Raw genomic sequence first — 23,320 nt, 5'->3', positions numbered from 1 at the left:
TGAGTAAGACACACTATAAGCCTAGCCATACGGACCAGACACACTGACATTGAGTACCATAAATTCAGCGTGGCAGTATGAATTTGTTTTAGGTGCCAAGTGCCAGCCACAGCTGATGAGAATGGAGGAGAGATAATCAGCACTGTTTTTTTTTTTTTTTTAAGTCTTATATTTAAAAAGACTATTTTGAAGTTGTGTTTTTCAGTGTCTCGTTAGGTAGTCAAATCTTAACATTCTGTTGGTGAAGAACCAAACTTCAACCAGTCTGCCACATATTCCGCCAAAATGTAACTTTATCTGGGTATAACTTTCATGTTCTTGGTTCCCCCCACTGAATAGACCCAGACTGCCTTAAGAAAACAGTTCCTAAGTAAATCAATTGCCACTAGATGTATAGATTATTAAATGTAAAGCAAAACATCCCCTCCCTGTTTATGCAGTATTTTGGGAAAAGACATGGAAGCAAAATGTGAAGGAATATTCTTTGAAAAGGAAGCTTCTAGAAGACATAAGACATTACAACCTCAGAATGTGAATATAAGCCAGCTACCCAGAGCAAAGGTAGCTCTGTTTTTCCTGGTTTGTCTACAGTGCAAGAGGAATTTTACTTTGAGGAAGAGGGGTAGGGGACATATGTTGAAATGTTGACTTCTTAATGGTGTTTAGTGTATCTTATGTACTGTATCTGAGATGTCATACTTAACATTTATTTTTAAAGGAAATACATTATTTGCACAATAAGCTTCATGTGTATGTGTGTATGGCAGTGAGGTGGAGGGAAAGGTGCTTTTACTTTTTTCCCCCAATTAGTGTGTGCATATCTTTACTGACTTGTTGTTCTGTAAGGACACAGACATGGCTTTTTTACTGTTGCATTTCCAACTCTGTTTCTGCCTGTTAGTAATTTGCCAGAGGTTGCTTTGAGGAGGCTTTAACCGAAACAAATGGAGAAACCATATTATGACATTCCCGTGCATCAAACCCTACTCTCTAATATGAGGATAGTATTACCAAATTGCTTCAGTATGAACTCCTGCTGTGTCCAGTGGCATCTTACGGGAACAGAGGAGTCAGTCAAGCTGAGGGTTCACAGGACTCTTACAGGAATATATTCCAACAGCAGAGAGGGAGAGAGGTGGGTTAAACATGCTTTGTCTATTTCTTTGTATGTCTTAGCAGTAGTGAGAAAATTCCTGGGGGTAAATACATTTTCAGCTGCATCTGAACTGATTCAGCTTTAGGCTAAATCTATTATACAATCAAAACACATTGGACAGATTTAAAAACTATGTTGAAAATCTCAAAAATGGTGGATGGGACACAAAAGCTGACACGTTACCAATTGAATAGTGACAGAGAGAAAGTCATGCTAGTTTATATACTAGCAAAACAAAAAAAACAGTCCAGTAGCACTTTAAAGACTAACAGAATAATTTATTAGGTGATGAGCTTCGTGGGACAGACCACTAATTATTCTGTTAGTCTTTAAAGTGCTGCTGGACTGCTTTTTTGTTATGCTACCAATTGGCTTTGATGGTGCTGTCCAAAATCACAAGGGTGATGACTGGGAGGGTTTCTAAATCATTGCTAGTTAAGCTGGAGGTTGTCTCTCAGAAATAGTTACTGAGTATAACCGATCTGAACCTATGCATCTCTTTGAAGTGGAGGAATCCCATTCTCCTCCTTTTCTTCTGCCATTGCTTTCTTGTCTGAATTTGCTCCAGGGAGCAAAGGATGCAGCAGCCGTTGTGTTCATAGTGCTCCCCTTGCAGCTAAAGACCTGTATAGGGAAGTGTCTTCTGCCTGACTGCCTGTGTTCTCTGCACCTGAAACCCCTGGCAGAGCTGGGCTCCTCACTGGATGGGTGTGATCTATGCTGTCATTCTGCAACCTACTTCCTTGTCCCATAAAAGAACATTAGTTTAACTTCAATATTCTGGATCCTTGGAGGATATTTCAGGATTTGTCTCTAAAGAGCTTAATGAAATGGATGAACAGTGTGTGTTTGGTGCCTGGAGTTTTCCCAATCAGGCTCTTTTGGTGAGCAATTCTAATAATATTCAGCTGCCTCTGTCTGGATAGGAACACATTGTTCTTTGCTGTAACTGATTCTTGGACTAGTAGTTCTGCATGTCTGATCAAATGCTCCGTGTGGCAAAGGCTATTTCAGGTAGCCTGATGGTTGGAATTGCTAAGGAATTCTCTGCATTGTTCAGCGAAGTGGGTGTTTTAAATATGTTTCCCTATAAAGATCTTTGAAGGCTAGTTCCTGCTCTCCACAGCTCAGTGAATAGATTTGTTTAATTATTTCATTCCTGTGTGTTCAGAGAGACGGATTCATTTCCTTTTGCTGGAAGCCTTGTAGTCCATGGATTTCAATGGGCAGTCATTTTTAAGCAATAAAATCTTTCTGACTTAATTGGAAACAAAGAACTGCTCAGGTCAGCCAGAACTCTCTCGAACAATGTAGCTTTAGAATCCTTAGCCTGCCTTGCTGCTCTTTATTTGATTGAAACTTACCAGAAATCGCTTGATTGCAGTAACAGTCTTCACAGTAAAAGAAAAAGAATGAACAAGCTACTTGATTTTGAGACCAAGGAATATTTTGGGGGCATTTCACTGACCAATTTTAATTTTATTCAGTTTATTTCTGTTGCCTATTATGTTGCCTTAGACATCTGTGGCAGGACGTGAGCAAGAATGTTTTAGAAGGGAGAGTGTTGGTTTGGAATTCTTCCTGGAAAAATCACAACACTATTTTAAATGGCTAAATTAGACATCACTGCTACAGTTAAAATGTCTGATAGAATTAAAACAAGCCCTTAAGTATCTGAAGATAAACTTTGCAAAGTAGCCAGGCAGTGAAGTTAAAAGGGTATGTATGTAGCCCTGTGCTGTTAGAGTGTACAAAGTACCGTAGAGAATATTCTGTCTCCTAGCATGGTTGTACTGGGATGCTGTACAAAACCTGGCAGCCTCACAGCACTGTAATTGAAATGCACTTTGCTACAATTCTCTGCGACTTAAAGCACCCCCAAAAAGCTATTGTTGTGAATAATGTGAACGCTAATTTATTACCCAGTTAAATTCAGTATAATTTAAAAATCTGCTGTTTTGTCATGTTTGTGTTTATAGTTCTCAATCTTCTTTTTACAAATAAATCATAGTGGAGCACACATGATCTATTAAAATTGAGAGCACGCTAAGAGAAAAGATTAATGTAAGGGTTTATGTTGGCTAACTTTGTATCATAATGCAATGAAATAGAGTACTGCTTGCAACCAAAGCATCCAAATTCATTCAAATTTGCATCTGGGTGTTACATAAGTCAGTGGTCATGGGAAAATTTTAAGAAGTAGTGTAGAAGCCAGGGGCTGGTGAAGCAGAAATTGAACACTCAGGGTGCCTCTGATGTGATGAATAACGAAGTCCTGTGGCACCTTATAGACTAACAGATATTTTGGAGCATAAGTTTTTGTGGGCAAAGACCCACATCATCAGGCAAAGACCCGCTTCATCAGATGCATCTGATGAAGCGGGTCTGCCTGTGAAAGCTTATGCTCCAAAATATCTGTTAGTCTATAAGGTGCTACAGGACTTTTTGTTTTTGAAGACACAAACTAACATGGCTACCTCTCTGATGTGATGAAGGTAAAGTACTTCCTTGTAGGCCCTTCCTGACGTGCAGTGTGATTGGTCCAAAGTTGCATCTACTTAGTCATCAGTTTCCAAATCTTCCTGGAAGGAAGGAATCGGAGGCAGATGCTGCTCTCTTCATTTTCACAAGAGCACAAGAAAGGTGTTAAGTGGAGCACCTATTGACAGAGAGGCCAGTTGCGGAAGGATTTGAACATGCACTGCTGCCATCTTTCCAAATGGCAGATGTTGTTATGGCCATCGGCACGGAGCTGCCAGTTCTGTTTAGTTGTTGGCAGGCGGGGTGGACCACGACAGTTAGCAAAGAACAAACCTTGACTTGCTGCTGTATTGCTTGCCTGTTTTGCCTGCAGCGTGTTGGTATTGTTCAAGAGATGCTGTTTCCAATTCCAGCCTTAAGAAAACATACACTCATTCTTGATTTGTGATAATAAAATCCCTCTGTGCTTGGCTGCAATATTCCTGGGCCTTTTTATATTGAGGACAGATCCATCCAAAAGATAAAATAGCACTAAATGTCTGGAGTAAGACTGCAGCTGATGAATTGAGCATCACAGTTTAGTGTGACAAGCTGATAGTGATAATAGCGAAGACATGAAAGTTGGAAAAAAATGACCTTTTCATTGTATAACTTTGCCAGTTAGAATGTATTGTGTTGATTGAGAACAGTAATTTTAAGAGATGGCATGGTGCCTTGTGCATAAGGTAGTGGAGATACTTTAGGGAAGTAAAATTTTCAAAGGCATCTAACTGTATGTCTGCACTACAAATGAAGGTGTGATTGTAGCATAGGTAGGAATTTCCATGCTAGCTGTAGTGTAGCTAGCCCAAGTAACAAACAGCTGTGTAAACCTAATAGCATGAGCTAGCAACTAGAGAACAAACTTCCCAGAACCAGGGTTGCGGGTGCTTTAAAAGACAGGGTTAGATTCAGAACAGCCTGAGCAAATTGTATAATTGGTCTGAATTCAACAAGATGAAAGTCAGTTCAGGCAAATGCAAAGTACTTCACTTAGGAAGAAAAAATCAAATGCACGACTACAAAATATGGAATAACTATGTAGGTTGTAGTAGTGCTGAAAAGGAATCTGAGGGCTATAGTGGATCACAAATTGAATGAGAGTTTTTTTCACAACTGTCCGATGCTATTGACTAATAAAATTTTCTGTGTCTGGGTTGGATCCTCCGGCTGGAAATTAGCTCTGTTCCACATTAGGGCACCCTCTTCAGGCTGATGGCTCATCCGTCATTGCTCCGCTCTTTAGTCTGCTGTCTTTCTTTGGACCCCCATCACTCCAGCAGTGCTCATTACTCCATTCTGCCCCTTTCCGGAATTCTCAGCAGTCCTCAGTCTCACCCCCTGCTCTGTGGCCAGCTGCTGCATAAAATCTAGCCCCTTGCCCCAGGGACAAGCTGCAGTCTGTCTAGGCCATGCTGCAGCGACATGGCAAGGTGAAATACAATGGGAAAGGGGTGGAACTCAGGTCCACCCACTACTCTGGGACCCAGCCTAGTGATCCTATGGCAGCACCCTTGTCCTGCCCTCTTTCACTCTCTTTAACTGCCCTCAGCACTCCCTGGGCCACTTCCCTTTGATCCTTGCATCTTAGTGGCTCTTTATCAAGGCCACAGACTGGTAGGTGTTGGCTAGAGCCTCTCTCTCTCTCTCTGCTCCCCTGAGCCTGCCCAGCTCTGCTCCGCCCAAGGTATTTCTCCTCTGCTGAGAGCCAGTCTTGCACCCTTGCTGGTCAGGAGCCAACTGCCCTCTACTCTGCTGTGCATCCCCTTATGAAAGGGCTGCGCTAGCAAGCAGCCTGTTGATTGTCTTCCTGTAAGACTTCTGCTGATTGGGTGGAGCTTTGTGTAGGCTCCTTCCTGTCTGCTTTAATCGCTTTCTAGCTAAAGTGAGGGAGCCACCCTACTACGAGTGCATTAACAGGGGTGTTGTGCATAAGTAACAGGAGGTAATTGCCCTGTACTGCTGAGGGCTCAGCTAGTGTATTGTGTCCAATTTTGAATGCTACTCTTTAGGAAAGATGTGCACAAATGGGAGAGAGTCCAGGGAAGAGCAAAAATAGTTTTCTAAAAATAGACCTGTGAGGAAATGTTAAAAATCTTGAGAAAAGACAATTGAAAAGGGACCTGATAAGTCTTCAAATATTTTGAGGGTTATTATAAAGGGGACTGTGAGCAATTGTTCTCTGTGTTCACTTGAAAGTAGGGCAAGAAGTAATGGCCTTAACCTGCTGCAAGGGAGATTCAGGTTAGACATTAGGAAAGAGTTTGACTATAAAGATATTTATACTCAGGAATAGGCTTCCAAGGAAGGTTGGGGAATCAATCCTTAGTGATGGCTATTAAGATCAGTTTTGACAAACACGCATCGGGGATAGTTTAGGTTCACTTGAGCCTGCCTCAGTATAGGGAGCTGGACCTGATGACTTCTTGAGGATATGTGCAAACTCTGCATTTCTCGATTCTGTAGTGGGCTTGCTAGCCGCTGCTGACCAGTGCTGCCACATGTTTGCATTACTGTTGCCTGTGTTAGCTAGATTAAGGCTAGCATGGGTATTCCTGCCCACACTGCAGTTACACCCTGCAGTGCAGACCTATCCAAGCGATGTTAAGATTTATTGAACATATTCTAATTTTTCTGAACACAGATGCTTTAAGGCTTTTTTGGCTTCAGTCTGGACTGAAGCGTTTTTTCAATTTATTTTTCTGTACTTAATGGTGCTTGACATGGAAAGGAAAACTCAGTGAGTTTTAGAAGAGGAAAAGAAATCTAACTTCATGAAATGCCACTGAGCAAGCCATGCCTGTACTTCAGGTTTGGTACATTAGTTAAACGTGTACAGGCAATGCAAATACGTTGAGCAATCACCTGTGTTACAACATTTCACTTACAGGTTCAGCTCTTGGGAACGTTTTTTAAAGTGAACATTTCAGTTAGATTTCTGTGGCCTAATTCTCTTTTGGCTGGGCTCTTGGTATTTCTTGACTGTAGGCTGAAACCTTAATCCACGCACCTTCTTGCATTTATTTAAATGTAAAACTCGTATTTTTTTTTCCTTTCAGCAGGTGATCAGCTGCTTTTTTAAAAAATTGTGCTTTACAAGATTTTGGCAATATAATAATTCATTGGGTATTACTGAGAGCCCTGAGAGATTTAGTTTATCTTATGTATAAGATAATTAGAGAGATCCCAATAATTACTAATTTTCCTGGAAGCTTGATTTCTGAATTATAGATTTTCTTTTGCATTTTCCCAAGTACTTTATCATACTGTACCTGCATTTGTACAGGAAGTATGACTTCTGCAAAAGTCAAGGGACTAGGAACCAGAAAATCCTGGTTAGAGCCGTGCACAGATACAAATTTGTGTCTGCATCCACATCTGCAAAAAATGAGCCATGGATATCTGCATCCACTTCAATGGATATAAAGTATATCTGCAAATTTGTACTGTCCTAGATACAAAATTTGTATCTGAATCCACATCCATAGCTGTAAAAATGAGCAGCGGATATCTGCATCCACATTTGTGGACACAAAGCAGATAGCTCCAGATTTGTAGCCTCTATTTCGTGTTTTTGTTATTGTCACTGCTGCTGACTTACTGTATATGGGCTTTGGCAATCACTTTAACTGAACTGTAAAATGGGCTCAGTAATACCCACCTTACTGGGGAATTAAACACTTTAGTTTAATGTTTGTAAAGCACTTTGAGATCCTTGGTTGAATAGGGGCCTCATCATTTTTAATCAGTATTTTTAATAGCAAGAGTTTAATGTAAAATTGCATTAAAATGTTCTTACATCTCCTGATCCAAATACATTTGAAATCTTGAGCAATTGAGAGGTAAAAACGCTGATTTACTCTACCTGCCTGTTTGAGAAATCTTTGGTTGAGTAACTCACTTTTTATATTGCCTGTATAATAAAATACCTGCCTCTGGAAAACCCTCTAGGGCTACGTCTACACGTGCAGCCAACATCGAAATAGCTTATTTCGATGTTGCGACATCGAAATAGTCTATTTTGATGAATAACATCTACACGTCCTCCAGGGCCGGCAACGTCGATGTTCAACTTCGACGTTGCTCAGCCCAACATCGAAATAGGCGCAGCGAGGGAACGTCTACACGTCAAAGTAGCACACATCGAAATACGGATGCCAGGCACAGCTGCAGACAGGGTCACAGGGCGGACTCAACAGCAAGCCGCTCCCTTAAAGGGCCCCTCCCAGACACAGTTGCACTAAACAACACAAGATACACAGAGCTGACAACTGGTTGCAGACCCTGTGCCTGCAGCATAGATCCCCAGCTGCCGCAGAAGCAGCCAGAAGCCCTGGGCTAAGGGCTGCTGCCCACGGTGACCATAGAGCCCCGCAGGGGCTGGAGAGAGAGCATCTCTCAACCCCCCAGCTGATGGCCGCCATGGAGGACCCAGCAATTTCGACGTTGTGGGACGCGGATCGTCTACACGGTCCCTACTTCGACGTTGAACGTCGAAGTAGGGCGCTATTCCTATCTCCTCATGAGGTTAGCGACTTCGACGTCTCGCCGCCTAACGTCGAAGTTGGTGCCGCTACTTCGAAGTAGCGTGCGCGTGTAGACGCAGCTCAGGATAGCAACACATCATAATGTAAGATTAGGCGTCTGCTAAGTTTAGGAATAAATGATACCAGACTTGAGATTGATGGAAAATATGATGTTACTTCCTGAAGTTTACCTACTGTACAACTCACACTGGGTTCTCGATAGTCAGTACTTAACTTGTGCCAGGACTTGCCAGGGCTGATCCTCTAGGCTTGGCTGTTCATAGCCCTGGCACCTCTGGGCTTGTGGCATCAGTTATGAAAGTGTAAAAACCTCTTGAGCCTTGGCATTGCTTTCATTACAAGTTAAGCACTGTATACAGTGGTTTGTTGCAGAGGGAATGAGAAGCATATGATGACAATTTTTTGAGGGATGACATGGCGAAATAAGGAGAATCTAAATTGTGCAGTAGTGTTCCCTGAAAATTGGGCTCTGACTCTGTTGTGAAGTACTGCCTTTTTGAGCCATTAGTGTGTTCTGACTTCTATGCCAAAAATAATTAAAAATTCACCAGCAAATTAAAAAGTCTGAGCATCATATATTAACATGGTGCATATTTTATTTATCAGAATAACACAATAATCTCCCCACTCTTGAATTATTTGCTGACAAGTGTTTTGGGCAATAAATTACCAAAATAATTGAAAATGGTGTAATTAAAGTGTGGCATTTTGACAAATAAAATATGCAGAACTTTGCAGCATTTAAAAATTTTGGCACAGTATTCCCTTAAGGGTAACAGGGTTCTGTGTGGTGCATTTGATGTATGTGGGGCAATTTGGATGCACAGGAGCTTGGTCCAAGAGGAGTGGGAGTTTGCAGGTGAAGAGGATTAGGGGACTGGTGCAGTTTCTCTTTGCTTCCCCGCAGAAACTGTTTTCTTCATGGAAGCAAAGAGAATCTGACAGGGGGAAGCATTTTTCTGCTGCACTGCAGTGATGCAGAACTCCCCCATGGGTAGAGTAGATTATATAATTTTGGGCCCTGCCCAACACTCGAAGCCCCAACACAGCTTATAATAGCTGTGTTTGCATTTTTCTCCTCTGGCGAGCCTCTTTATAGCTATGTTATAGGCTTCATTTGGATTGCAGTATCCACTGTATTTAAATACTTCAAACTGAATTGGGCTATAGTTCCTTCACATATATAACGTGATTTGGGCCTCTCCATATGATTAAGGCCAATCCATATTATAGCATCACCCTTGGGTATGCTCTGCTATAGTATTTAAATATCATAGATTTTCTACTGTAAATAGTACCACACTGAAATTCCCCAAAGTAAAATCCAATTACTGAGAACACTACTGTTCTGGGGGAGTTTGCTGTGATCTGGTAGTACCAGGGTCTGGATAAAACAGATTGGGCTTGCTTATGTAGATAGCATTCTGCCAGAGGAAAAAAGCTACCCTCCCAACTTATGCGTAACTCGAGGGACTACTGTACCTGGTTTTAACACAGGTGGTCTTTATGACTTTGGGCAAGTCACTTAAGCTCTCTGTGCTTAAGATCCCCATCTGTAAAACAGAGGTAATCCTTCCTTGTCTCACAGTGAGGCTAAGGAGATATTTAAGGTTTGTGACTTCTCAGGTACTACGGCACTGGGGTTGGGAGGGTATATGGGTATCTGTATAGGGCCTAATTGTAATGGAGAAGGAGAGAAAAGGAAAGAACCAGGAGCAAGTGGGGACTAAAGTTATGATCATTGTCTTCTTGTTTCAGCTGAAAAAGAAGCAGGTCTACGTTGAGAAGGTGGAGAAGATGCAGCAGGCATTGGTTCAGCTGCAGGCAGCTTGTGAGAAGCGAGAACAGCTGGAGCACCGGCTCCGAACCCGATTGGAGAGAGAACTGGAGTCCCTCCGGATGCAGCAGGTAACCAGAATTTTCCATGAATTGAGCACCTTTTTCTTGAAATATATTTTATGTGAGATTTTCCTGTCTGACTATTCACAAAACGTGTAGCGGCCTATGATCTTTTCCCTCTTTAGTATGTAACTTATAGCAAAAAATTCCCTTGCAAAAGTTTGCCATTAACCTTGATGGGTTGGTATTGGTTTCATTCAATTGAGTAAACCTTTCAGTTCTACCCCAGAGTAACGTGGACCTGTATATAGAAATTGTTCTGGGCTCTTAGTGGTTCCTGCTCAGTATTTTAATTTGTAGTAAGATTTTAAGACACTCACCAGGATTTGTTGGGTGGTCACATCTGTTCACACACCCTCAGACAGTAGCCTGAAGACAGAAGGCTTTTGAAGCCTGATAACAGAAATGCTGTTGATGAAATTTGTTAACCACTAACGTACAATGTGCTCTAACAGTTTGCTTCTAGCCTACTTTTACACGAGGAAGAAAGGAAAACATTTTTTCTTCTACGAGTGTCCCCGTGGGTGCTCCACGTTAGGTGTCGGGCTCGCCCTGGCTCCGTAGGTCGGATCTTTCCAGCAGTTTCTGCCGGACCACGCATGCGCTAGCGCGCGCCGCTCCCTTGCACACTCCCAGCCACATGCGTGATCCGGTCCCCGCCAGTTCCTCTTTAACCGCCATCGGCTGCAGATGGAATCCGCTCAGGCTACGGCCAGAGTCGGCGTATTTAACGTTCTTAAAGTGTTTTAGAGTTTCTTTTTCAGTCTTTTAGATTAAGTTAGCTTGTTATTGTTTTCCAAAAAAAAAAAGGAAGGAGTAAAGCTTCCAGTCTTAGTAACAAGCGGAGCACCGGAGGCCCGGGGACGTCGGGCCATTAGGCCTCCTGCCGCAGCAGGCTGAGTCAGAGAGGGGAACAGGCACAGAGAAGGTGCTAAGTACCCTATTAACATCTCAAAGACTCACCATAATGTCCTCTTCAGGATTCAAAAAGTGTGAGTCATGTCGCGAAGCGATGCCGGCCTCCGACGGGCACAGTCAGTGTATAAGGTGCCTTGGGGAATCTCATGTCACCCAGAAATGTTCCTTCTGCGCTAAGCTCACAGCCAGAGCAAGGAAGGACAGGGAGATGCGGCTCAAAATGCTGCTCTTCGACAAGGCCCTCCAGCCAGACGTGCCGGAGCGGCCGCAGCAGGAGGGACCCACAGGGGCCCATAAAAGGAAAGCTGCCTCCCTCACCCCATCAGCGCAAAAACAGAGGAAGCTCTCACCAACCCGATCCCTGCCGGCAGCCACAGTGAGCGGGACGGGTGGAGCGCATAGCCCCCAGCCGCAGTTACAGCTGAGCGGCGACGGCGCGGAGATGCATGTGGCAGAGGCTGAGCCTCCGATAATCAAACAGCCGCCCCGCACCGCAGGCAGGGTGGCGGCCAGGCAAGCGCCGGAACCGGCGGCACCGCAGGCAGTGGCACCGATGCCCAGGGAACCGGCGGTGCAGAGCGTGCAGGCACGCGGCCTGCAGGCACCGGGGGAGACCACCCGCGCGGCACCGCAGCGGAGCGTGCCAAGCACGGCGCAGACAACAGGGCCGAGATCCCCGACGCGAAAGCGGGTGGAGCCAGCCCCGCAGGGGAGGGGAAAGGCAGCACAGAAAACTCGGCACCGCAGCCCCTCTCCAGACAGGGCTGCAGGGCTGCTCGTTCTGAGCCCTCCGCTCATGGTGCGGACCCCAACAAGAAGGCAGGGGTCACCCCCAGCCTATCCTGAGCCCCCATCCCTGTTCCTACAGCCAGCCTCACCATGGCTCGGACCACCTTTGCCCTTTTTGGGCTTTGAACCTTTGGAGTACTACCAAAAGTCAGTATCTCAATTATCCAGACGATCTCGCTCCCCCAGGCGCAGGGGGTATGCGCCTCGAGAGTGGTCCAGGTCCCCATCTCAGCAGCAGTGCCCGTGTTGCCATGGTCGCCCCTATCACGCGGGACATAGACACCATAGGCATACTCCCGGGGACAGATCCCCCAGACGGTTCCATATGCCTGAGGGCAATCGCGAACGGGGACAGAGACACAGACATTTCAAGAGGAGGTGATTCTGGAACCCCGAGATTTTCCCTCGTAAGCTTCCAGCGAGCGGATGTATCACCGTCAGCAGGACCCAGAGGGGTCCAGAGAGGCTTACCCTAGCGGTTCCTTGCTATCTTCCCCTGACGAGGCCATGGCCCCAGGGGACGTCCATCCTCTGGACAATCTCAAACAGTTCCAAGAGCTGTTTAAAAGGGTGGCCTTCACGCAAGGCATCCAAACAGCAGAGGTGCAGGAGAAGCACCATAAGCTCCTTAAAAACCTGAGACCTCCGGCCTCCTCCAAAATAGCTATACCACTCGATGAAGCAATCATGGAGTCCGCCACCACGATATGGCAGACCCCTGCGTCCATTCCGCCTATAAACAAGAGAGCGGACAAGAAATACTTCGTCCCGGCGAAGGGCATGGAGTTCCTGTTCAGCCACCCGCAACCAAATTCTCTGGTGGTGGAATCGTCTCAACAGAGGTCGAAAACTTCTCAGTTCAAGACAGGGGGAATGGACAAAGACGCCAAGAAACTAGAGTTGTTCGGCAGAAAGGTCTACTCCTCCTGTACCCTACTGCTGAGAATGGCGAATTACGCAGCTCATCTAGCGAACCATAATTTTGACGACTACTCCAGGCTGACTTCCCTCATGGACTCATTTCCAGAGGACAAGAAGCCGGTGCTCAAGGCCATCGTGCAGGAAGGCTACACAGCCTCAAGGACGGGAGTTCAGATCGCCCTAGACGTAGCAGACACGGCAGCACGCTCAACAGCTATGGCAGTGGTCATGCACAGGGAGTCCTGGCTCCAAACATCGGGTATCCCGAGGGATTTGCAGGTGAAGATCGTCGATCTCCCCTTTGACACGCAGAAGCTGTTTGCTGAATCAGCCGACTCGGTCCTTCATTCCAGTGAAGATTCAAGAGCTACTCTTAGGACCTTGGGGATTTACACCCCTCCATACAGGAAGAAAAAGTATCACCCTCAGCAAAGACGGTACCAGTATCAACCACAGCGTCTCCAGTACCTCAGGGGTTATGAGCAAGGGCGACATCAACAGCACCAGCAATATAGAACTCCCAGGCGACGTTCCCAACAGAGCCGTGCATCCTCGGGGCAGGGCCAAAGGCCACAAGTTTGACACACAGATCCAGGGCTGCACCATCACTACCATCGTGCAGTGTCATCCGAAGCTATTATTCCACCATCGCCTCCGACCATTCTACGACCAGTGGCAAAGGATCACCACAGACAAATGGGTACTGGAGATCATAGCCACGGGGTACGCGATCCCCTTCCAGTTGCTCCCACCGCCACTACCTCCACCCAGACCCCACCTAAAGGATGTGTCCCACGAAGCGAGACTCAAGCAGGAGGTAGACCATCTCATACTCATAGGGGCAGTGGAAAGAGTGCTGGAGCAACTTCGAGGGAAAGGGTTCTACTCCAGATATTTCCTTGCGGAAAAAAAGACAGGAGGCTGGAGGCCCATTCTACATCTTCGGGGCCTCAACTGGTACCTGCGCAAGCAATGCTTTCGGATGATTACAGTCGCCTCTATACTTACGGTACTGGACGATGGAGATTGGTTCGCAGCCCGCAACTTACAGGACGCGTATTTCCACATAACTATCCACCCGGCTCACAGACGCTTTCTCCGGTTTATGGTAGGCAAAGAACATTTTCAATACAAGGTTCTGCCGTTCGGCCTCTCCTCGGCCCCCAGAGTCTTCACCAAGACCTTGGCAGTGGTGTCAGCCTACCTGCACAGACAGGGGGTGTTTATATTCCCATATCTGGACGACTGCCTACTGAAAGGGGCCTCGAAGGAGGAGGTACTTCGCATGATACGCGTCACAGCAGGCATGTTCTCTTCGCTGGGCCTGGTCATCAATCTGGCAAAATCAAAGATAGACCCCACACAGGACATAGAGTTCATAGGGGCACGTATAAATTCTATCACAGCAAGGGTTTATCTACCAAAGACACACTTTCGAGCCATCGGTTCCCTCGTGCAGGTCATCACCTTCAGCCCTACGGTGCCGGTTCTGACGTGCTTACAGCTGCTGGGCCACATGGCAGCAGCAACGTTCGTAGTACAGAACGCCAGGTTACACATGTGCAGCATGCAGCACTGGCTGGTGAGCGTCTACAAACCGGCAGCATATACCGTTCACAGGGTGGTGTCGCCCACGACAGAGGTGCGCAGATCCCTGCAATGGTGGGTGAACCCCAAGAACATGCTAACAGGGGTGCCCTTTCACCAACCACAAATATCGGTTTTCCTCACTACAGACGCCTCCCACATAGGGTGGGGAGCACACATGGGCGAAGAGGTGACGCAAGGACTGTGGTCCTCCACGGAACAGTCACTGCACATAAATATACTGGAGCTCAGAGCAGTGTTCAACGCCTGCAGACACTTTCGAGACCATATACAAGGCAAAGTAGTCAGGATCAGTACAGACAATACCTCCACTATGTTTTATATAAATCGGCAAGGAGGAGCTCGGTCCCGTGCCTTATGTGCGGAAGCAGTCCTGTTGTGGAACTGGTGCATCGCCAACAATATAATCTTGAAAGCCTCGTACTTACCAGGCGCTCACAATGTGAAGGCAGACCAGCTGAGCAGGCGCTTCGCACTCACGCACGAGTGGGAGATCCATTCCGATCTGCTACGACCGATCTTTCATGCATGGGGTTTTCCCCAGATAGACCTGTTTGCCACTCAACACAACAAGAAGTGCCCACGATACTGCTCCAGGGCAGGACTGGGACAGGGGTCCCTGGGGGACGCATTCGCGATCTCGTGGAGGGGCCCCCTGCTTTACGCATTTCCTCCCACAGTGCTTATCCACAAAGTCTTGCAGAAAGCCAGGAGAGAGGGAGCCCGAATGATCCTAGTAGTCCCAACGTGGGATCGACAGCAATGGTTCCCCTTACTCCTGCGCATGTTGGACCGTCCACCGATGCCCCTCCCGGTGGCGCCGGATCTGCTCATGCAAGCTCAGGGGTCCATAGTGCATCCACACCCCCGAGGCCTACAACTACAGGCATGGTTAATCCATGGCTCAGCTCCCTAGAGAGCACATGTACGGAGGAAGTGCAACAAGTCCTAGAAAGTAGCAGGAGGACTTCCACCAGGAAGACCTACAAGGAGAAATGGACTCGCTTCACTGCATGGTGTTCTACCAAACAGTTAACCCCCCTTGCTGTGCCTATACCTGTGATATTAGAGTATTTACTGGACCTCAAGAGAGGAGGACTCTCCCTATCCTCATTAAAGGTCCACCTTGCCGCTATTTCGGCTTTCAGACATGAAGAGGAAGGGCACATGGTGTTTGCCCATCCCATGGTTACCAGGTTCCTCAAAGGGCTGGTAAACCTATACCCCCCTCGGAAACCGCTTCCACCTTCGTGGAGCTTGGACCTGGTGCTTAGTGCGCTAACGGGACCACCGTTTGAACCTTTAGCCACGGTTTCCCTCCATCTTCTTACGATAAAGACGACCTTTCTTCTCTCAATCACGTTAGCTCTCAGGGTGAGCGAGCTTGCGGCAGTTATGGCAACGCCACCCTGCACAGTATTTTCCAAGGAGGCGGTAACCTTACGGCTGCATCCAGCCTTTGTTCCCAAAGTTTCTTCAGAGTTTCATATTAACGAACCTATAGTTTTACCCTCGTTTTATCCAAAGCCTCATAACTCTAACAAAGAGGCGTGCCTACACCTCCTGGACGTGAGGAGGGCGCTGGCTTTCTATATAGACTGGACTAAGTCCTTCCAGAAAACGGATAGACTCCTAGTCTCTCTCACTCCCAAATTAAAAAGAGAAGGTCTCTCTTCGCAGAGAATATCGAAGCACATCGTATCCTGCATAAAAATGTGCTACGAACTCAAAAAGACTCCTTTACTGGCCCCGCCCAGGGCTCACTCCACTAGGGCGGTGGCGGCATCAACAGCCTTTTTCAAGGGTGTTGCGCTAAAAGACATTTGCAGAGCGGCGACCTGGTCATCCTATGACACCTTCGCCAAACATTACGCCCTTCACAGGGTATTCCAAGAGGATACCCGTCTCTCGACAGCGGTCCTCTCGGGGACAAGCTGCACATAATCCGATTACCCACCTCCTATCTTGGTTTACTGCTGGGTAGTCACCTAACGTGGAGCACCCACGGGGACACTCGTGGAAGAAAGAGAAGTTACTCACCGTAGTAACGGTGGTTCTTCGAGATGTGTCCCCGTGGGTGCTTCACCACCCGCCCATCCTCCCCGCTTCAGATCTCTGTTTAGTGTTTTGCAGGAGCATCCGATGCGGTTGGTCAAGGAACTGGCGGGGACCGGATTGCGCACGTGGCTGGGAGCGCGCAAGGGAGCTGCGCGCGCCGGCCCATGCGCAGTCCGGCAGAAACTGCTGGAAAGATCCGACCTGCGGTACCGGGGCGAGCCCAACACCTAACGTGGAGCACCCACGGGGACACATCTCGAAGAACCACCGTTACTACGGTGAGTAACTTCTCTTTCTGGGGATAGCATGAATTGAATTTGAATTTTTAGTCCTGTTTTAAGCAATGTTAAAATATATTAACTCATGTGATTTTAAATTCTGGTGTAGGTAGGATCCAGACACACGTTTCTAGTTGTGTTTGTCTCTAAACTGCAATGTAGGGTTAAGTGTGAGTAGGAACAAATGTTTAAGCCCTAGGTTACCGTGGAAAATATGTGGAATTAACATAATTTAAGAATTATAAATTACGAGTTTACCGAAAACCAACAACTTGTAAGTGGATGTGACAAGATTTCTGTTTTACACCATGGTTCTGCTTTATACCACTGAAAAAGAAAATGTAAAATATATTGTCTGAATCCTCCAGCCACACATGCTAGATTGTCTGCTTGATTCCTTCTCTTTTATAACGCTATATGAGCTATTCATAACTAGCTTTCTGGGCACAATGTCTTGCACTCCCAAGAAAGATCTCCATATAACATTTTCCTGTTTAATATTATTCTTTGAGCTTTTAGCATAGAAAATCTTAAACATCTTTTTGTATTTTCTGGTATGCCTTTGTTTGGTTTATTGGTTCCAAATGGAATAAATGTATCTATGTTCCAAACTTCCTCTTAGAATTTAATTACTTTTTTCCTCTCTTTCCAAGTATAGCATGTGATCCCACTTTATCTATGACATTACTTTATCTAAGCCCTTTTCTAATACCTGGGATTAATTTTGCAAAAATGACAAGGGTCTCATACATTGTCTCCTCCTGGTTCTAGTTCTCTTGCCTCGAGTGGCTTTTTGCCATTGAGCTAGACACTTCCCGTTATAAATTAAGCTTGGTTTTCTCGCAAATTATGTTTCTTCTCATAATAAATGAATATCACATGCTGCATCTTGTGATTGGAGCTGTGTTGGAAATCTGCTCAATACAGGCAAAAAAATTTGTGTAACTTAGTTATGATGTAACTTGGTCTTATCCACCCTGCATATTCATAACTTAATTTGGGCAAAACAATATTACCAATGATTGTTAAACTCCAGCCTGATTCAGATCTTGCTTATTCCATTGAAAGTAGCATCAGTTCTTCAGTTAGTGTGAATCTGGAGCAGTATTGTAATTGGGACCCCTATCATTTTGGCTGTGTGGATGGACTTCAGGGACCATATCTGAGTAACATTTTACAGCTTCCCAGAATAAATGAATGAAATAGATGTATGTGTCAGTGTGATTAAATATAGTGGTGGTGTGTGGGTATTATATAACATTTTAATTGGGTTGCTTTGTTTATGAAATATAATTATTCATGGGCAAGATTCTCTGCTGAGGTAAATTGACATATTTTCAGTGAGTTTAGTGAAACTCAGCTGTTTTGCCTCAGCTGGAGACTTACAGGTTCTAAAACTTGTAGGGACCGTTATGATCATCTGGTTTGACCTCATGCATAACACAAGTCACAGAATTCTATCCACTGTCTCAAAGTGAATCTATTCTGATGCATTTTGTTCTTTTGAAAATAAGCGTCAAGGAACATCTCAGCCTGCCGGCACCTCAGAGTATAACGCCACAGCTCTTATGGAACTCCTGCGGGAGAAGGAGGAAAGAATTCTTGCCCTGGAAGCTGACATGACGAAATGGGAACAGAAGTACCTAGAGGAGAGTGTGATGAGACAGTTTGCTTTGGATGCGGCAGCTACAGTGGCTGCTCAGAGGTAAAAAAGACTATTTATAGTAGGGTATTTTTCCAGTAGAATGTCAAGTTTTCTACCAGCAAATTTACCTTGAGTCTCACTTTTCCATGACTCTTCCACTTGCTTTTACATGTCATCAACTAAACTTTTGGATTGTTTTCACTGGGCTTCCTGCCTTGTTGTCAGCGTTTAGAAACTTTGAAGGGACTGTTCTCTTTACTGGAAGAACTGTGTTTTCATACAAGTATTCAACTGAGCTGCTTGACTCAAAAATAGATGGTAGAGCAGAAAAAGATTTACAAGAATCTGTCCTTGCTCCAATCATGTGAGGGGGGGGAAGCTGGGTGATTCACATCTTTCAGCCTGAATGCCACGCTTGTTCTTCGGGCGCTTTTTGCACATTACTTTGTGGTATTGTCCACAACATGGCTGCTAACCAGACACACACACACACAGAGAAATCCACTTCAAGCATTTGGCTGTATGGCGATGGCATCATCTGTGGGAAGGGAACGTTTCTGAAATTTGGTATCTAACTTAGATTCCAAGATGACTATCCAGAAATACTGGTGCAAATAGGCTTCAGTTAGTTGGTGAGCAAATGCTGCTAATGGAGTGCAGTTGGTTAGAACTTACAGGTGAATTTTATTGATAATCAATGCTTGTTTCCTGATGGAAACTTTATTTGAGGCCATTTCACAAACTGGATTAATATATAGATATTATTGCAACTTTGGTGCTTTTACCTACGTTCTTAACTTACTATGGGGTCATAGGCAGAAAACAGCAAGGAGAGTTTTAGCATCTACTGTGTTTGCATTTAAAGGGTTATCTTCTCTCTCTGCAGAAGCAGCCTGGTACCTGAATGTATTGATGATCCCTGTATACTGTTTTCCAGCTTGCCTGAGGTTCTCTAAATGGCTTCTTTAACATGCGTCCCCATGTTATATTTTCAGCAGGCACTAAGAAATAGGAGTGTGGTCTGTCAGTTGTCACATATGGGGGGAGGACACATTAAGCTAGTTGACGTTGTATTTAAGTAAGCAAGCAAGAACAGTTTCCAGAGTCAGTTTCCAGTTTTCTTCCAACTGCTGGTCCTTAAAGATACAGCTCTATTACTGCACTGGCATCTAAGGCTATGTCTTATACACACCTCTCCCTTTTGGAAGGGACATGTAAATGAAGCTGGTCAAAAATGCTAATGATGTGCTTATATGACTATTCAGCACCTCTTTTGCATAATGGCGGCCACCAGGGTGTCAAAAGTGCTGCTTTCAAATTGCAAACTAGCCATGTAGATGGGGTTCTTTTGAAAGACAACCCCAATTTCAAAAGCACCCTTCTCAATTTTTTTCATGCCAGGAGGCAGCTGAAGTGTTTCTTCCCAGCCAGAACAGGCTGGTGAAAAGCCTGCACTCTGGAGAAGCCTCTTCCTCCCCGTACCCCCAGCAAGTAATCAAGTAAGTGCTGAAATTTTCAGCAGTTACTCAATTACTCAATATCCCTAGCATGGCATGCATTCACCTGCCCCACTTCTTTTGACTTGTCAAAGACAGTGTATTCTATGGTGGATGAAAGCAATGCCATTTTATCCTTGTTTAGCTTGTTGTACACACTACTATGTTGCAAACCTCTCTAGTAAAGCCTTAACTATAGTAAATGTAAGTAAATTCATTCAGCTGAAAAAGTGGGGGTGTTGTGCAATTATTTGTCTCATTGAAGTGTGCTGTTACTGAAAATGTTGGGACCCACTGGTATAATGGTGTAACCTGATGATTGGTATGTAAGTGAATAAGGGATGTAATATTACTGTATTGTTTTTATTTGCCTGCATCATATTGTAGAAAATATTGGATGCTATATAAGGTCAGTGTAACCTCTCTTTTCACCCTGCTGTAACACTTGGGCTGAAATTCTCAAAACCACAAAAGAGGCATCTAAACCCATTTGGTGTCCATGTCCCCAAACTGTGTTACATAGAAGTTTAAAGTGAAACTGGGCCAGCTGTGCTCCTTATCCAACCAGTACCCAATGCATGTGAGCACTAGCCTGTAGGAGAGAGGACCACATATCTAAAATCATCACCTGTAAATTTCACTATAGTTTAGTTTAAAAGAGAATGATTGTATCTAGGCTGTCATCCAGAGGCGCCATTTTCCCTACATCTTTGTCTATACACAAACTTTTCTGGGTTTAAAAACTCCCCTTTAGATGAGCTGACACAGGATTGTGTGTTGAATAGGCCCATGTTTTTGGTGACTTAAGGTGTCTCTATTATTGCTTTATTGCTGGCAGATGGATTTTCCCAGTTTGAGGTCCTTAGCCAGAAATGGGGACCTTGAACAACTCTTTACTCAAAGAGGTGGATAGCTTTACTAATGGTTTTGTAAGATCATTGTTTGCAGTTGGAAACAGGACAGTGAATTGTATGGTTCTTTATTTTCTGTACTGCTTATTCTCAGGGACACAACTGTGATCAGCCACTCTCCTAATGCTAGCTATGACACCTCCTTGGAAGCTCGCATTCAGAAGGAAGAGGAGGAAATCCTGCTGGCCAATAGGCGGTGTCTTGATATGGAGGGCAGGTAAAATGCAGTTCATTCTCAGACAGTTTCTTTAGATTTGTAATTTGAAGTTGATGGATGGGGCAGACTACTGGGAATCATCCTGTCAGGTGTTGCCTGAGTTATACCAATGAAATAGAGAGCAGGTTGTGGTCACTTGGTTGACTAAAACCACTGCATTTTCTATCACTTGATACAGTTGGATTCAGAAGAAAAATGCTGCCCTCAGACTCTTGAATGTATTTATATTTTTTAGTATCCTGTCCACATTTTATGTGCTCTTCTTCCTCACCTTCATACAGACACATGCTTCTAACACCATGCTTAGAAAAAATTTGGATCATGTCTTAACAGAGATGTTCCATAGGAGTATTTATCTTGGTGTCTGGCAAAGTGTGGGTTAGCTGAAGAGCACTGATCCTTCCTCATCCCTTTGCCTTCTGACCATGGATCTCAAACTGTCTCTGAAGTTGGGTGTTTCCAGTAGCTGGAGGTGGGCAGTTCAGTGAAGATCTCTGAAGTGTACAAAATCTTACACGTGATCTGGCCCTATGCCTCAACGGGCTACTAATCACACATTATTCTAGTCAGTTAGCTCAGTTGCATTCTCTTTAACAAAGAGCTGCACTAATTGCCTGAATGGCTGGAAAGGAAAAGCTAGTTACAAGAGCACAGTGGACTTCGAATCATCAGTCTGATGATTCTGTACTACTTTTTGTTATCTTCTCAGGATAAAGACTCTCCATGCTCAGATCATTGAAAAGGATGCCATGATTAAAGTCCTCCAGCAGCGCTCCCGCAAAGAGACCAGTAAGACGGAGCAGCTCTCTTCAATGAGACCAGCTAAGTCCCTGATGTCAATCTCTAATGCTGGATCAGGCCTGCTGTCCCACTCTTCAACACTGAGCAGCACACCCATATTGGAGGAGAAGAGGGAGGACAAAAGCTGGAAGGGCAGTTTAGGTAACAGCTCATCCCTAACAGCAGCACTGCTAACTGCGTTAAGGGAGCATGGTCTAAAAGCACTTGGGGAAGTGTGAGCAATGAAAAGATGATGTACTGACCGATGGCACTAGGTGTGCCACAAAGAGATATGTCAACAGCCTTTATTTGGAGAAAAGGCAGTATAATTTAGTCCAAATTGTAAGTTTTTCTGTGGAAGGATGGATCCCTAAGCCTGCTCCCATTGCAGTAAATGGGAATTTTTTGCAGTTGTCTTCAGGGTGAGCAGGACTACACAGGAGTCATCGAGAGAAAGCAGCATTGTCTAGTGTTTGGAGGTAGGACCTGGGAGATGAAACATGTGCCTCACCTTCCCTGTCTGTAAAATAGGAATAATGCAGTCTATGGTAAAACACTTTGAGATTGGCAGTTGAAAGGAGCTAGAGAAGTGCAAAACAACACTATCCTTTTTGGAAACTAGGTGAAACTAGTCCTAAAAGGCTCCTTATATGCAAGTGCTCTAAAATCCGCTTCTCTTTCTCTTCACAAAGGTGTTTTGCTGGGTCCAGAATATCGCTCGGAATCCATTCCTTCAACTCCCTCGCCGGTGCTTCCCTCCACCCCACTGCTTTCTGCACACTCCAAAACAGGCAGCCGAGACTGCAGCACTCAGACAGACAGGGGAAGTGAACAAAATAAAGCTGCTTCCTCTGCTGTGGCCCTTGTAACGGGTCGACTCCCTACTACCAGTGTTCCCTACAATTCAGATAAAACAGGTAACTAGACCCAAAAAGTCTCCGGTAGAGCAGTGATATAAAGTCAGTGTAATTTGTCTCGCAGGACACTAGTCATGCAGAGCCTTTTCTGGTAGCCAGTCTACAGGTTTAGTTGGTGGTAGGATGATATGAGTTAGCTGATTATCACAGTAAAAGCTGGGTCTCAGACATGGCCAAGGACTTGCTACATGGCATTCCTCTCACAAGAGAGAAATGCTAATGAGGGAATTTGACATTGCAAATGAAGGCTGATTTACAAATCTAGCATTTCATTTGTGTTAATCTTGTGCGATCGTGTTGTTGGGAGAGATTTTGGTGAAAAACAAGCAACTGCGTAGAAGGGGTTCTGTCAGGAAAAAAACCCTTTTTTCAACTGAACCCTTATCCCTGAAAAAAATGAGGCATAAGATTCCTGTTGAAAAAGGGGGCTTTCCCCAGCAGAACTCTGTCTACATGGCTGTTTGTTTTTTGCCAAAATCTCTCCCAACAATGTGTTTACACAAGATTATGCAAATGAAGCACTAGATTTGTAAATCAGCACTTCATTTGCAATGTCAAATTCCCTCACTTCTATTCCTTTCTCTCTCTCGAGAGGAATGCTATGTAGATCCGGCCCTTTGGTAAAAGGTTATTGCCAAAGGGATGGATTTTGATTTCCAT

The 23,320-nt window shown here is 45.0% G+C and overlaps 1 protein-coding gene across 3 annotated transcripts in view; it reads left to right on the top strand.

Annotated features, from left to right (window-relative positions):
* Positions 1 to 23,320, top strand: part of AMOT (angiomotin) — a 100,057-nt gene that overhangs the window by 68,679 nt on the left and 8,058 nt on the right. For all 3 annotated transcript variants that reach the window (XM_075007468.1, XM_075007469.1, XM_075007467.1), the window contains 5 exons: positions 9,982 to 10,131; positions 18,209 to 18,399; positions 20,841 to 20,963; positions 21,673 to 21,905; positions 22,436 to 22,660. In XM_075007468.1, the coding sequence (XP_074863569.1) occupies positions 9,982 to 10,131; positions 18,209 to 18,399; positions 20,841 to 20,963; positions 21,673 to 21,905; positions 22,436 to 22,660 (922 nt within the window). The remainder of the gene's footprint in view (positions 1 to 9,981; positions 10,132 to 18,208; positions 18,400 to 20,840; positions 20,964 to 21,672; positions 21,906 to 22,435; positions 22,661 to 23,320) is intronic.

The sequence above is a fragment of the Carettochelys insculpta genome, chromosome 13 (genome assembly GCF_033958435.1).
Source record: "Carettochelys insculpta isolate YL-2023 chromosome 13, ASM3395843v1, whole genome shotgun sequence".
Classification (NCBI taxonomy): domain Eukaryota; kingdom Metazoa; phylum Chordata; order Testudines; family Carettochelyidae; genus Carettochelys; species Carettochelys insculpta.
The sequence above is the reverse complement of the archived record's forward strand: the minus strand, read 5'-3'. Positions and strand labels throughout refer to the sequence as shown.